We start from the raw sequence: 17222 nt of genomic DNA, 5'->3' as shown, positions 1-17222 counted from the left end.
ATAAAGGGTCCCGTCTAATTTACCTTGGGATTAAATTCTCAGAACTTTTTTGCCTTCCTATTAACCCTGGTTTTCTGAAATTGCGTTGCAAGCATTGGGTCTACCAGGAATCAGATGCCAATGGTTTGAGTCTAATTACCCAAACATATGCAAGTCTACCATGCTCATAGTGCCCAATGTTTTGTCTCCAAACATTGGCGGTCTACCAGGATCAGAGTGCCAATGTGTGAGTTCTTATCCCAAACATTAATTGCAAGTCTACCCAGGTATCAGAGTGCCATGTGGGAGTCTAACCAAACCAGTGTTGTTGAGTCTACCAAACTGTGCCAAGTTCACAACTATTGTGGGAATTATTGTGTATTGTACCAGTGCCATTAATTGCAAGTCTCTCAGGGTCAGAGTGCCAATTGGTCTACCCTGCAGGAATGTCCACTCCTGAAGTTACCTGTGTGGATTAAATTCCGCATGAACTTTGTTAGCTTCTAATCCTATTAACCCTGGTTGTCTGAAAATATTCAGTTAGCAAGGAAATTGCACAAGCAGACACATCTGAATATATGGACACACTTTCACTTGTGACTTGTGACTTCATGAAATCAATCACTTTGTATTTTTCATAATTATTGGTAGTATTATTGGTCATTTTAATTATTATCAGTTGAATCATCAGTATTGGTATTTTGTATTGGTATTTTGTATGTTTTATCATCAGAGTAGTTTATTGGTATTTTTGTATTGTTTATCATCAGAGTAGTGTTTATTGGTATTTGTATTGGTATTTTGTTTAGTTAATCATCAGAGTATTGGTATTTTGTTATGTTTATCATCAGAGTAGTTTATTGGTATTTTGTTATGTTTATCATCAGAGTAGTTTATTGGTATTTATTTTGTTTATCAGAGTAGTTTATTGGTATTTTGTTATGTTTATCATCAGAGTAGTTTTATTGGTATTTTTGTTTATCAAGAGTAGTTTTATTTGTATATTATTATCAGATATTTGCTAGTAACTTGAGAAGTAACATAGTTAAGACATTTTGCACTTTTACTTAACATTGCTCTAACATATCAACTCTAGCTCTCTCTCTGTAGAATGAACTACTGTGACATCTAATAACCCCTTTAGAGGATATTGACTAACAGGACGTTATCACATACCCATTTTGATTAACACTGATGCATCTGTTTTACATTCATTCGATATGTATAAAAGAGCAACTCTTCCATGATCAAAGGGTAATTGTAAGTAGGCAAGCACACAAAATCCTGTAATGAAAAATTGACATGATGAAATCCCCATAATATTGAGCAAAAGTCAACTGCGTAGGACCTGGAAAATAAGCACGATCTGATATACCCTTTTTAATCCGTCTTGTTTGATGGCAACCTTCAAAATCATCAAACATACCAATTCCTCCTCGTAGTAACCGAGATTAATTATTTTTTGAATAATAATTATCAATGAAAATTTGAAAATCCTATTAATTAGAATCACAGTATCCGTAAGCATACTCGTTCAAGTAGCGAAGCTATTTACAATCAGTTATTTAATACCATCCTTGTTCATTAATAGACTACACCACTCAAACTCTATTTATAATCATAATCACAGACTTCTATATAACCACAATGAAATTAAAGCTGTGCAATCTTAACTTTATAAAAGCAAGTAGCGGCGGTTTAGCATCAGTTAGAGGAGCAAAAAAGGGATAGAAATGGCTGAAGGTTTAAAGAGCTGACGTCAGAAGATCAGATTATTTTGTTTTACAAGAAAACAATTTGAACAAATAAATGAAAAAAGTTTCTTCAATGGAAAGAAATTCTCAAGTAGTATATATTAATAACGAAACTCCCTTCTTATCGTCCACCTAATGATGAACAACAGTGATCGTATTAAAACATAGAAGATCAAGTAGGAAAACTTTTCAAAATTTGTAAAAACCAACAAGATACTATTGAAGAGCAAAAAAGGAAACTTGGTGAATTGCATGAACTGTAAAAGAAAACACCGTTAAAATTTATAATGATATAAGAAAACAAAAAAGACTAATCAATTTTATGGATCAAGAGAAAGTGTTCCTGTTAAAGATGTAAAAATAATGTGGGCTAAAAATCAATGTGATGAATGTAAAAGAAGGCCGGTTAAAAACAAAAGAATCTCGTGATGGCTGGAATCGTTGTATAGATTGTTGAAAAAAGAGATTCTACTACTAGACTGATTGCATACACTATATTTGTCCCTCAGAAGAAAAGACAAATGCAAACTAGTCAAAGATATAGCTACGTGTACACAACACATTTATTCGTTTTATATAATTATGTCTAATGATAATATTGATTCAGCATTTACTCCTTTTGATAAAATTCATTCATACCATGAAGTAAACTATACCATAAAGCAGAAAATATTTCTGCTAGATCAGCAAAATATACCCTCGTTATGTTAAAAGAATGTTAGAATATATCTGCAAATAAGTATGGCATTCGTACAAAATGGATAGCAGGGTTAAAGACAAGCTTCCATTGCTGAATCAGTGTTTACTAATTTATCATATTTGATCTTCTTTTAGTGAAAAACGGACATTCACTGGTGGACCTGGAACTTCATTTACTAATCTTATTGAAATTGCCGCAACCTGCACTTGAGTAACACTGATACTAGCCATCTTTCTTTAGTACTGTCATATGTATAGATTCCCTATGTGTGAATGTCCTATGCTTGATATGATAGGTTACAATGAAATTGTCATTTCATTTTAGATACAACATCAGGTTAGTATATGGTCGACTTGTAACGATAATTAATTTACTATGGAATCATCAGTTTGTGTAGAAGGATATAATTTAATTAATAATTTCTCTCTCTTAGATATTAAGTAAGGATGGAATAAATTTGGGACGGGCTAACTATATTGGAGGTTGGTCCAAGTTCATGCACATAGTCTAGAGAGTCCTATAAAGGAATGGCATTGATGTTAGCTCATTATCAATTAATCAATTCATAATAACTTATCTCTACTACATCATAATTATAATATACAATTTGTTTTGTAATTAAAGGAAATGACAAGTAAATATACTAAAATAGTTTTAATAGCTAGTGCTAGTTATATAGTCTATCTATAGCCATTGATATAATATATACATTAAGATATCTATTTATGTATAATTAGGAAAGTTACAGTCAATGAGGTTGATGAGGAACCTGCACAATAGCAAGTTTATTTTCCATATTAAAAGGAACTGGAGATCAGCTGGATGTATAACATGCATGTAACATCAATCACTATGCAATATAGTATTATTTTGTAATAGTATTATTTATAATGAATTTGTTTCATGATTTGGTATATTATAGTATTTTTAATTGTAATGGTTTCAGATATAATAGATGATATTTTCAGATATTTGTAATGGATATATACTGGTAACTATGAGAAGTAATAAATATTTGATTATTAAGACATTGCACTTTTTACTCGACATTGTTCTTTATAAACTTCACCAACTATAGCTCTTGTAGAATGGACTACTGTGACACCGTAATAAACACCACATTAACTCACTTTTAGTGCACTCCATTGTTCTTGACATTTGCTTATTTGCATATATTTCTAAAAGCATCTCCTATAAATAAACAACACTCCTATGACATGAAGACAGATATAAATCTGTATAACAAACCTCTGATGGTAAGTTTATTGCATATTGACGCTGAGGAGAAGAATTTTATCTAATTCAAGAGCTATTAAAGTGATAGTAAAGACATATTTTATTCCTTATCGTAAACTGACCTAGTATTTTGCTGACTGCTATCTGTCCAACTTGAAGTGGAGTAGTTTGCTGTCACAGTGTAAGGAGCTATCTCACAACCATCAATATTGCTCACCTACACAATCACCTTCCCCTATCTCACCAATACAAACCTATATAAACAGAATGCACAAAGTAGTAACAATTGATACCTATACAGTTAAACAAACCTTTACTGATGTAGATATCATGGGTACAGTCTTTGTGACTAGACATTTACCATTATTGATAACAGTTAAAAAAGTCACTGCTTCACCTTCTTGTAATACTTCTAAAGAAATATTATTCTGATTGTCTCATATTTAAATAATCCTACTTGTTTTTATTGGGAAATGTTTCCATTGTATATTCCTGGCTAAATTTTGACGTATATTTAACTGAAAACATCTAAGTAATGGTGAAGAGTTGATGACTTTTAGCTGTTCCTGTAGCTGTCTTCCATGTACAAACTAAAGGCGATATATTCCAAAGAGTCTTAGCTAACTTTTACTTACTTCTTCAGCTCTTTTCATATCAGATACTGTTATTCTGGACAAGTAAACATTTATTTTCTCCTAAATAGACAGGTAAACTACAAAAAAAGAGTGATAAAAATCATTATTATGTCACATGGCTACCACCTATGTTTAGGAGGGTAAACCATTTCTTTCATTTCACCAAATACATCTCCTGCATAAAGCTGATATAAGGAAGTAATATTATGTCTTGTCAATTAATGGAACTAACCATTTTTTGTTTGGTATCTACCACTTTCTAAAATCCTTTTCAACTTCTTGAACTCTTCCTTGTATGATAAGATATCTACCTCCTTCTCTAGGTACTGTATATATAGTGATTAAAAATCAAATCAATTTATTTATATATAGCAAGTCTTTCAAACTTACAGGCTAGTCCTCGTCTATCTGTAACTCTCTCAGCGATAGTTCGTGCAGCTATTCCCTCTTTGACTGAGTCTGGTAAATCAGGTGATAAGAATGCCGAAAAATGATGTAGCAATGATGCTAAAGTTTTAACTTCATCTGAACTACGCAATGGAGGACTATATTGATGTATTATACACATAGATTTTAATTTAAAGAGTTTCTAACTGTTTAATACTAACTGTTTTTGAGTAATTTTTGATATTGCCATGAGTCTCTGTGTTAAAATAATACTAACTTCCTTTTGCATGGGTTTTGTCTATGTAGAAATTCTGAAGTAACTGATCGTGGTCTTGCTTGTTTTTGCCTCTCTGAGGTAACTACTGTATATATATTATGAACTACAAGTGGACACTGTTACAGAAAATACCTAACTGTGTTTAGGCTGGACACTTAGACTTCTTCGATGCCTTCCCCCAGTCTTAGCATTAAGTGGAGGAAGAAATAACAATGGTATTCTTTCATGAACTGTTCATGGTCCAAAGATGGTTGACTTTTTAATGTACTAATAAGAATATCTATTTCAATCTTGTAGGCTAGTATATTAAACATACCTTGTTGATTGATTGAGTCCACAGATTTCCATTAATTTGTCATAGTTAATTCCACTAGGCTTTGATCTCACTAGAGGACCTATATTAAAACTCAATAACTCATAATAAAAGTCCTTTATCATTACCTCCTGTAGATCTCAATGGTACCAACATACTACCTTCCATTCTTTTGTGTGATATTTGCACCTATGAGCCCCACCCTTTTGCAACAGTAAACACTCAGTATACTTCCGTACACCTCTGCAAATTCACTATCAGCATGGAGGAGGAACATCAAGATAAAAAGGAGCAACCAGAAAAAACAGATATTGAAATAGCTAAAGTATTAAAACACTATATATCATTAAAATTGTCATTTACTAAATTAGGTTTTAATTGAGGAGCTATATCAATTTAATCGTTGTTACTTTCAAAACGCATAGTGTTGAAGATGCGAAAAGAAGGATTATAATGTTCAACTCAAAATGGAAGAAACTGTCAAACAACTTCAATTAAAAGAAGGTAATCAGCAAGTACATCTTCCTTGCATGTTCTTGCTTGCCATAGATACCTTACCACGCCCCATTTATCAATATCTCCGAGGCAAAGCCCTTAATGTTCTCCCAACTTATTCCAAAGAAGCAGAACAACTCCTTTCTCAAGCTGTTAAAAGCAGTCCTTCTCTTGTTGATGCTTGGAACTCTCTTGGAGAGAGTTATTGGAAGGCCGGAAATATTTCCCAGGCTCACCATTGTTTTACAGGTGCTCTGTCTCATGTGAGTTTTTGTGAAAGATTTTGATGAGGTACTTACCCTCGTCTGTAGGAAGTGATAAAGAATCACTCAGAAATTTGTCAATGGTTTTACGCCCAGATTGGAAAGGGTAAAAAAGAGTGCTGAATAATGGATGGATGGATGAATGCTGGATTAAATGAGTGAAAGGATAGAGGAATATAATTTTGTTGTAAAAAATGTGCTAAATTATATAGTTCATCTCATCATTCAACTTCTATTTATAATTGGCATGCATAATTGAAAAGTTATATATTTTATATCATGTGATATGTCATGTGACAGAGCTCTAGACAAATGGATAACATTATATAATGTAGATGCTACTGAGAAGAAGGCCAACACTCGTGAGAGTTTTAGAGAAAGCTAAACAAGCTGTTTCATTAGATGTGAAAGATGGAACATCATGGAGTAAGTACATTGTTCATTTCTTCTAATTTGATCTTTTATACTAGTGGTTCTTGGTAATGCTTATCTGGCTATCTTTTTTACTGTTGAACAAGATCCCAAAATGCTACAACAATGTAGGACAGCATATAACCAAGCTGTAAGTCCTTCTTTGTATCTCTCTCGTTCAATCTATCTATCTATTTATCCCTGCATTCATTAGGAGAAAGACCCTGTCACCATTAATAATCCAGACTTACATTTCAACATAGCAACAGTAAGTTTTCTTAATAACAACAATGCTTATTGACACACGCATTATTAGCTTCAATTATATGAAGAAGAATATACTATTGGACTAGATCATTTAGAACAGGCTTGTAGACTAGATCCAGGCTGGTCAACACCACAACAAAAACTACAATCTATGAAACAATTTCTACAAAGTTATAGTCAACTTATAGGAGCTCGTGGAAAACTTAAACCAAAAAAAGCTAGCAACTCTACAACAATCTGTTTTAGAATCATGTGAAGCTAGATCTACTGAAGAAAGTGGAGATATTATATGTATTAGAGAATTAAGAGAAGGAGGAGATGAGAGAGGAAAAGGAACAGTCCTAATTGGAGCTGTGGATCTTGTTTAACAACAGAAGATCGTGTACCATTGTGAGCATTATTTTATATGGAGTGTATATGGTATTAAGTTGTGTATTATCATATATGTATGTAGAATATAATATATATAATTGTTTTTGTCATTAACAGAGCATGTGTGTTAGTGGATAAAAATGGAGACAGTATTGGAATGACTGTGTACAATTTGGCACATTCTTTCCAGTTCAATATCGGAGATGTCCTTATTGTCCCCAATCCCATACTATCACATATCCACATTCCCAAATTTGGTATGCTGTGTTGTCCTTTACACTTTAAATTTTGACCTCTCTTTTACAGAATGTGGAATATGATAATATTCGCTATACACAACCACATAATATCTTATGTAATGGAAAAGTTATTCCTCAAGAAAAAATTAGTTCATCGATAGCACAAGTGACTGCTTTCTCTTAAAGAAAGAGTATGTTCTTTGATATTACGACATTTTAACATTTCTCATCAGAACATTTATATTACATTAAAATATAGGAACATTTTATTAATGTGTTGTTATATTTGATTATTATAATTATATTAACAATACATGTCCTAAATGATTATTACATATTGTGTATTAATAATATATATTAGTCAGATACCAGAGGCATTAAGAACTTCAGGGATACAATCTAACTTTTAATAACAATAATACTTCATGAGTCCATTTTGTTACATACATTGACATACACATCATTGTAGTAGAAATTGTTATTTGTCATAATTAAAGTAATATATTGTAGTTTATTAAAAAATTATGATGTTATATCCTCACGTTTCCTCTTACGAGATCCACTCTCAACAAGTGAGGAAGTCCCTATTAATTTACAATGTCCTCTTTCCCAATTGATTTGTCTCATAAGAGCCTAAAAAGGATATTAATAATTTATAAAATAATTAGGGGGTGTGGTTTACCTCTTGTCCTAATGAGAATAGATATTTTTCCATTTCGTCTAAATTATTTGTAAATTGTGATGTATCTAATAGATACGCATTGTGGGCGGAGTCCATAATACGACGAAATCTCTTCACATATGCCTACACAAACATTGACTAAAACCTCGCTCACATATATAATTAAATCAAAAAGCCACCCCATTAGTTACCTCTAGTAGAGTTTTGGCAAGGTCCCCTCTTTCTGGGAGGTCAAAGTGCAACAGTGAGAGACCCACATTGTAATAATATGGTCCATTACGATGAAAATCAATAACATTAGCGTCTGCCCCCATTGCTAGTCTCATTGGTTTGTGATAAGGTCTAGGTAATTGTACGGATACTATCTTTCTTCTTCTAGTACAAAGAGCTCTAGCCAACCATAATGGCAGTTCTAATTTTGTCCCAGGAAGTAAATGCTCCTCTTTACAATGAGAATTTAGATAACCTAATCTATAAAGTGGTTGCTCTACTTGACTTGGTATACGTTCTTGGCCAGCTAAGACATCATCAAGCGACCAGTAATCCTCTCCTGAGCCAGATGGTAGAGTTGGTGTGGACTTACTAAAGCTTTGACTGAAACTCATGATATCATGTGAGGTGGAGCTGATGCTTCTCTCTGCAATTGTGGGTTACCAAAGGGTTAAATAACCATTATGAGAAGATATGAAGCTGAAAGATCAATGTTGCGAGTTTAATAAACCTATTTTTATGGAGAAGATATGGAAACCTAATGCTGAAAAATCAAGTATTTTTGCCTCAGGGTAATTTATTAATTGAACTAGCTAGGTTTTATGGCATTTGCTGTCTAAAATGTAGTCTCAATTTCAAACCTACATCTTTTTTATGGTAAAAAATGTGAAGTAATGATTTTGTCACCTATCAACACATTTTGGGCCACTTTTAATTTTCATAAACCATAATGATAATAACATAATATTACTTTAATATTAGACTATGGTCCAAATTTTTTAATGATGTGGTAACTCATATAGGTCCTTGTTAAGTGACATTAGTATTACTGTTCTAAAATGTTGTATTATATTTTTAAAAATATTTATATAATGTCATTTTTCTACAAGTAAATATACATGTAAATTAATGAATCTGTTTAGGTTTTTTTTTACAGACTTAACAACATTTCTGAGCACAAACAATTACTCAACACACAAGGACCTATATACTTAACTTCTTAAAAAATTTGAAGTGACCTTTTTACATGTCACTTTGGACCATTTTTAATTCAAGCAGCATGAACATCACTAAGCAATATTGTCATGTAACCATTACCATAGCAACGAATAGTAGTGTGTACTAAATCTGGAGTCGAGACTATTAGAACTATACATTAGTTCTATAGCTATAACATGTACTATTAATCTTATGATGATGTAAATATTGTCCTTTCCTGATTGGAATGCTTTAATTAGGACACAAAAGGCGACCCACAGGGATATGTTGAGTCCTTTCTCAAACGATATGCAGATAATGAGTCCAATATGATTTATCAGGCTGTGGTCCTTGATCCAATTCAAAAATCTTCTCGACCTAGTCAACCTTGTCCTACTAAATTAAAACCCTTTCTGCTAAAATGAAGAGGAAACTTGACCTACTACAGATACCAAAACAGAACAAAGTATGATTTGTAAATAGTCCATTACTGACTACTTAGTTTATTACAGACCATTAGAGACAAATTAAAGACTATTACAGAGAAATTAAGTGGATTACAAAATGTTACAGGCTGTTGCAGGTCATTAGATCTAGAGGATACTTTGTAATGGTCTGCAAAGTACTGTAATGGTCTGTAACAGTCTGTAATGCTCTGTAATGTAATGGTCTGTAACAGTCTGCAATGTACTGTAATGGTCTGTAACAGTCTGTAATGCTGTAACAGTCTGTAACAATTTGTACTGTTTATACTGTTTTACCTTTTTAGATATGCTCATTATAAACCATTACATGAACTTTGGACAAAATATATGTTAGATTTGTTGAGACCTACACCACACAGTAAGGGTTAAAATTACAATCAGCCAGCTGACATATAAAATATGATTACTGTTCTATAAGTGTTAATTATAAAATTTTACCTTTAAAATGTTAATTCTATTATTACTTAATATATAGTTATTATTTTCATATAGTAACACACGACAAACTTGCTCAAAAAGTACTTAAAGCTGATTTGCATGGTTGTGATTTAGAGGGTAAGTAAAAACACAAGTTCCTTCATTAATAATGTAATTGACTAATGATATATTATACACAGTTGCTATAATAATGTTGCTATTACGTTGCAAGCATTGATTATTTGTATCACTCTTTCAATCATTAATTGTATTGTGTGCTTCAACAGTGGTTCGTTCCAGATGTACCAGCAATGTAGGATTAGCTGGAATTGTTCTTCAAGAAACACAAAACACCTTTCGTTTGATAAATTCTGACAATAGAATTCTCAGTAAGTGAAAATAATTGGAATAAGCACTGATGTTTACTAGTCTAGAGCTTTACTAATGGTAGCTATCCTAGGTCACTGTGGTAAGTACTGATGTTTACTAGTCTAGAGCTTACTAATGGTAGCTATCCTAGGTCACTGTGGTAAGTACTGATGTTTACTAGTCTAGAGCTTACTAATGGTAGCTATCTAGGTCACTGTGGTATGTACTGATGTTTACTAGTCTAGAGCTTACTAATGGTAGCTATCCTAGGCCGCTATGTTAAATACTGATGTTCATTAGTCCAGAGCTTACTAATGGTAGCTATCCTAGGTCACTGTGGTAATTAAGTACTAACTTTTGACCTTATTAATTATATTCTTATCTATTATAGCAATACCTAAAGCTCACACAGTCTTTCAGTTCACATTAAAAGATCATAAATTTTTATTATATGGAGATAATTTAAAATACAGGGCAAGTGATCGTGCAGCAAGAAAATTTAAAGACAGACATTTGAAAGACTTTCAACTTTGATGCCACTACTCTTCTTCATATATATTTATAATTTGAACATTTGTAATTTAAATTTAAATCAAAACACAAGTACATATTACTCAAATAATTACCAGTATTCCAAATTAGAGAGAAGTATATTTACTAATATATTACAAGATACAAATCATATTGGTTACAATGGAAAAAATTACAACAATCAAAATATAAAACACAATTTAAATCAAGAAAAACTTTAAACTTGCTAATATATATCACTCTTTTCTACATGTATTAGTTTAAACAATTTAGTTATACAGGCGTAGAGTAAGCAATGTAAGGTGGACTAACTTCTCTACCTTCTGGTGATGGAGACTGTGATGTTGGTAGTTCTTTTAGCTTGGTGTCAAATTTATTTCTATCCAATGCTCTGTTCACTCCACACTCTTTTAAGAAATCATCAGGTAGCCATTTTGTTGTGCATACAACATCATGTTGAGATCAATACCAGCTTTTTCTAATGTTGGTTTGTATGCCTTTAATTTTGGAGTAGTTTTTAATAAGTCTTCTAGTGGATATGAAGGTTTCTCTTCACTTTGGAGTTTGCGACGGAAAAGTACTGATATACGAGTACTTTCTACTAGGCTAGTTACACCTAGATCTTGAAAGACTTCTCTGTTGGCTGAGAGTAATTGTGATCCATCAATCTCTTCTTCAATAAAATTTTTGGTATGTTTCTCTAGACCAATGCTTTCCAAGAATTTGGCCACTCTTTCTGGTGACCACTCTCTAGCATGTTGGTCAGTATCTAGAGGAGAATAAAATAATAATAATATGTAGTAAAAATATTTTAGTACTTAATAACTATTAGTTAATCCACTTTTAATAACCATCTATTTAATAACTATTACTTAACTACTACTTAATTCACTTTAATAACCATCTACTTATTAACTATTAGAAAGCTTCAGTTTAATAACCATTTCATAACTACTTAATAAACTACCTTTCTTTTGAGTTATAAGTCGAAGCATTTCTTCTCTAAGTCGAGGATCTTCAAGGCCTTGTCTTAAAGTTTCTCTGACAGATGCATCCCGAGTAGTTGAGTGAATCAGAGTGGTATCACTATCCAAGGTTGTCATGGACATTTGGTCCTGATAAAGGAAAGGATCATCGTAATCCATTGAGATAGGCTGGAAGGAATCGTCATCATCATAATTAAAACTACGCTCAGAGATGTCCTCATTGAGATCATGAGCAAGTTCACTTGTACTCTCCATGTCCCAATCCTCACCAAAAAACCCATATCGTCCAGTAGATGGATCAAAAACCAAAGCAGGATCAATATATAGAAATCCTTAATAAAAACACATTAAATAATTTTATAGTTAAAAAATAATATATTATCTCATCATACCTTCATCTCTCAAATGAGGTAGACCCTCACTCCAAAGGTTGTCAACATACTCTGCCCATTGTTGACCTTTTTCATTAACAGGGAGGGAAGATTCTATTGCCACTCTTTGTTCAACAATTGCAGTAATCCTAAAAGAAACAAAACAAAAACAGAAATGTACATGGGAAGGTGGAAGGGAGATATTTTTTTACCTTCTCAATTGGATTCTAAATTTGACATAATGTTGAACAAGAACAGTCTTTGGTATAAGGTCAATTACATGTTCCTTGTCGCAAACTTAACTCTTGCAACAATTCAATAATGGTTTCTATAGCAACAAATTATTAGAATTATAACAAGTAGAAAGAAAAAGTATGTTTAGATAGATAGATACTGAGATAGAGAATACATAAATAGATTGACAAAGTATTATTAAAAGATTACTCTAGCTTGCTCGTTGACTTCCTTTACAAGATGGGCCTCCACATGCAGCAAGACTTCACTTAAACCTTTTAATTCTGTCAAAAGTTGAGATAATGTACCAGGAAATTGAGCCGGGATCTGTTCCAACACTACACAATCATTATCTGATAAATGAACTTTGAGAGCCATTGGTAAACACTAAAGTCGTACATTCCTTCTTTGACCCAACGTAGAAACAATTTTAAAGTGGAATAGAGATAGGCAAGTTTGAGACCAGCAAGACAAGCTAATTGAGGCTCTACAAGGCTATGGAAAGAGGGAGGGAATATAAAATGGTGGAGAAGGAAAGATAACAGATAAACAGAGCTATAAACTCTATTAATGACATACTTTTTAATGCCAATATTAACGAATACACTTGCAGACTCTACCTCAGGACAGTCGTACTGAACTAACATGAAAGCATGAAGAGTAGTCTCTTCAAGATCTTGACTAACTCCACCATCAACAGGCAAAAACCTATTAGAGGATATAAACACAGGTATTAATATCTTTAAATTCATTATAATGTCATTACAATATGAGACAAGAATTGTGATACCATAATATCATTACTAACTGTATTAAATGTCCCAGAGCTGTTTCTTAATCCAATGACAATATCAGTAAGTATGTGATAATTAGCTGAATGAAATTCATATTCCAATCTTCGTTCTAAACCATCAGTAAAGGAACACATAATGACAATTTAAGAGCTTGTTCCATTGATGATAAGCTAAATGCAGCACCCATAGGACTATGAGTGAGAGTGAGAGAGAGAGAGAGAGAGAGAGACAGAGAGACAGAGAGAGACAGAGAGAGACAGAGACAGAGAGAGACAGAGACAGAGACAGAGAGACAGAGACAGAGAGACAGAGACAGAGAGAGTACAATATCATAAACCAACATTTCTTACTCTGATAATTGAGTAGTGACAGCTGCATTTTTACTTTGACGAAACTTGAACACATTCCTCAAACTACTGATGTCATGTATCATGGTTTTCCTGATAGGTATTGTGCAACAATGTCCTCTTGAAGAAAATGGAGATTAAACAAAAGCGAAGGCCGAGGGACAGTGTCACCTGACAGAGACATCAGTTTGGGAGTTACTCGTAGGGTTGTACCAGGAATGTGAGTAGTTAGAGCAGGTTCCAGTCTAGATCGAATTAATTGCAGGAACTCACTCATTCCACGAAAACTAGTGGAGAAATACAATTATAAGTACACACTCCTTGACTCCACCTACTTTTGTTGTTTCCCTACAATACAACTATGTTCATTAGCTTCAGCTGCGTAAATGTAAGTGGGATCAGGTGTAAGGAGTCGACTCAGGGATGTTCTGGTTCCCCTCCGATATCAGCATATAAAGTATGTATAAAAAGGTTTTGGGCATCAACAATATCTTTATGACGGCATACAACCAGTCGTTACCCTCACCCTCTTCCTGTGAATGAAGAGATAATAAATGTTGTGGCATGAATTTGACTTACTTCCGAGTCAGAGAGGAAGTGTATAAGTGGCAGATCATCTGCTATGGTATATATTCTGTTACCTCTCCTCACTGCAGCACATGCCCCCTGACCAATAGCCCCACCCACTAACTCAACATACAAATTATATTCGTCTATTAAATAGAGAATAAATGTGAGGAACAAAGGTGTCCAACTGACTTTTGACCTTGTTGTAAAGGTCAATAAGGGTGGGGTTACCCCTTCTTGAGGCAAGATAAATGACACGTCCAATAGTTAATTTATTATAAGCTCTCTCTAATGTCACCAAATGTACTAAATGAGTGTGTAACCATTGGTAGAGTTCAATAAGAGCTGGTAATAGTTGACCACCAACCTAGAGAGAGAGAGAGAGAGAGAGAGGAGAGAGAGAGAGAGAGAGAGAGAGAGAGAGAGAGAAGAGAGTGTGTCAAAGAGAGAGAGAGAGGAGAGAGTCAAAGAGTATTGTATTATTCCTTACTTCCAGTCGTCGTTTTTCTAAAGCAAAGTGTGTTAAAATACGTAGGCCATTTTTCTCCTCCATTGTATTTTCTTCTCCTTGTAAACTGTTGAGGAACTTTTCTCATTGGGAAATTGTGGATAACATGCTTCGAGTGCTCTGTGGATAGTAATAGCGAGTCACATGACTATCATGTGATCATTGGAGCCTTACTTAATATCAATGAAAACTTTGTTCTGCCACAACATTTGAGTATTGAGCAAACTACAAGAATTAAAATTATAATATTTAAAATTTATTTTTAGAATACTTTTTGACGAAGTTCCTGCCAAGCAGGCAAAAAAATTTTGTTATGCCAGAGTGTCTCGTATTCGTTTAGTTCCTCTGATGTCTTTAATTTACCCAAAAATGTAACAGTGGGGTCCATATTGGTCTGAAAAATGACAGATATATAAAAGAAGAATGGATAGTTAAAAGTAAATTGATAAAGAAATGGTTAAATATAAATAGAGATATTCCCTGATAGAGGTTCATAAGACATCTTGTCACTAAAAATGATCTCTCTTCATCAGAGACAGAGAGATTATTTTCTAATATGCATCCACATTGTCTTCAATTGTGAGACACAATAATGTCGAATAGCTTGCCAATCTGATATTATAGTTCCATGAAGTTTACTTTGTGAGTTAGTTTGAGTCAATATTGACATACAGAAGGAACCAAAGTTAGCCCACAGTAGAAAATAAGGGAATGTAATGTATATGGTCCCTCGTGTAGCATGTTTGATGTAGTTGGTCTACCATATTGTCCATCAGCTGTCAGTTCTACCCCACAGTCATAGAGAAGACCTCCGGGACTGATCTTTGAGTTATACTAAATGGATAAGTAGAGAAAAAATGGATGAATACAAGGACAAATGGATACATGAGCACAGTGATTGAATGGACAAGTAAAAAGCAAAATGGATGTATAAACAGAAGAAGTAGTTGACTATGGACATATATACCATAAAATCCAGTCATGTAATGTGTCTTTTAATTCATGAGGCGAAAAAAGATGATACCATAAATGGTTAGATTGTGGTTGGACATCCAATAATAACAGCCGCTAAATTAGCCATACAGTGACACAAGTCAAGATCTGATTGATCTAGAAAATAATAAATTAAACTATTATGTCATATCAATTAGTACTTACCTCGTTTTGCTAATCGTGGAGGGATGAGTAATTCATAAAGGGGATCGACTGTTGGACCATCTCGCTGAACTGGTTTAATCTGTCCATTTGGTAAAACTTTTTATCACCTAAAGTTGAGGATACAATACTCACATGATTATCATGTGACATAACTATAATTAATCTGATTGAGTGTCACATAACATTAAGATGAAGCACTTAATAACTGGTAAGTATATTAATATTAAAACTGTATAAACATTAACTGATACTTTGACATTATAATATAATACTACCAAATGGTAATACTACCAAATATAATACTACCAAATATAATACTACCAAATGTAATACTACCAAATGTAATACTACCAAATGTAATACTACCAAATGTAATACTACAAAATATAATACTACCAAATATAATACTACCAAATATAATACTACCAAATATAATACTACCAAATATAATACTACCAAATATAATACTACCAAATGTAATACTACCAAATGTAATATACCAAATGTAATACTACCAATATAATACTACCAAATGTAATACTACCAAATATAATACTACCAAATGTAATACTACCAAATATAATACTACTACCAAATATAATACTACCAAATATAATACTACCAAATGTAATACTGCCAAATATAATACTACCAAATATAATACTGCCAAATATAATATTGTAATGTCAGTGTATAACACATTATTACTTCTTTCTTACAATAGCATTGTTGGACATCACAATCAAGGCTCAAGACATTCGTTTATTTCAAAGAGTCTGGGGTGTAAGTTAACAGTATTATACTAGTTAACAACATACAATACTACTAGTATTGTATGTTGTTAACTAGTATTATACTAGTTTACATTAATTCATAATACATCATTACTCTTATTTCTGTTTTAATTAGTCATAATGTCTGTTATGTAATTATCATGTGATCGATCGCTGATGTCACATGACTATCATGCAATTGCATACGGGAGCATCTTCTCGCAGTGGATTAGGGGACTCAGGATATGTCAGTAACCAACGAGGGCTGCAAGAAACATTGTATTAATCGAATGACTCCATCTTCTCGTATGTAAGGCTTAAGGTCTTTACCAACAACAAGACACATAACTTGAGATACTTTCTATTAAAGGGGAGTGGTCAGTGTTATTAGAGGAAAGGGTTAAATTTATACCTTAGCAAAGAAGAAAGTCATAATAAGCTACTAACCAGACCATCATCCTAAAGGCTAACCTCCGATCAATTG

The 17222-nt window shown here is 33.0% G+C and overlaps 1 protein-coding gene across 1 annotated transcript; it reads left to right on the top strand.

Annotated features, from left to right (window-relative positions):
- Positions 1–5748: 5748 nt before the first annotated feature.
- LOC121391164 (tetratricopeptide repeat protein 5-like) lies at positions 5749–6973 on the top strand. Its single transcript, XM_041522882.1, has 5 exons — positions 5749–6043; positions 6088–6145; positions 6389–6465; positions 6510–6601; positions 6767–6973. Exons 1-5 carry the CDS (start codon positions 5749–5751, stop codon positions 6971–6973), a joined length of 729 nt encoding a protein of 242 aa, XP_041378816.1.
- The last annotated feature ends 10249 nt before the right edge of the window (positions 6974–17222 follow it).

This window comes from Gigantopelta aegis, unplaced genomic scaffold (assembly GCF_016097555.1).
Source record: "Gigantopelta aegis isolate Gae_Host unplaced genomic scaffold, Gae_host_genome ctg1824_pilon_pilon, whole genome shotgun sequence".
Classification (NCBI taxonomy): Eukaryota; Metazoa; Mollusca; class Gastropoda; order Neomphalida; family Peltospiridae; genus Gigantopelta; species Gigantopelta aegis.
This window is presented reverse-complemented; position numbering and strand designations above follow the sequence as displayed.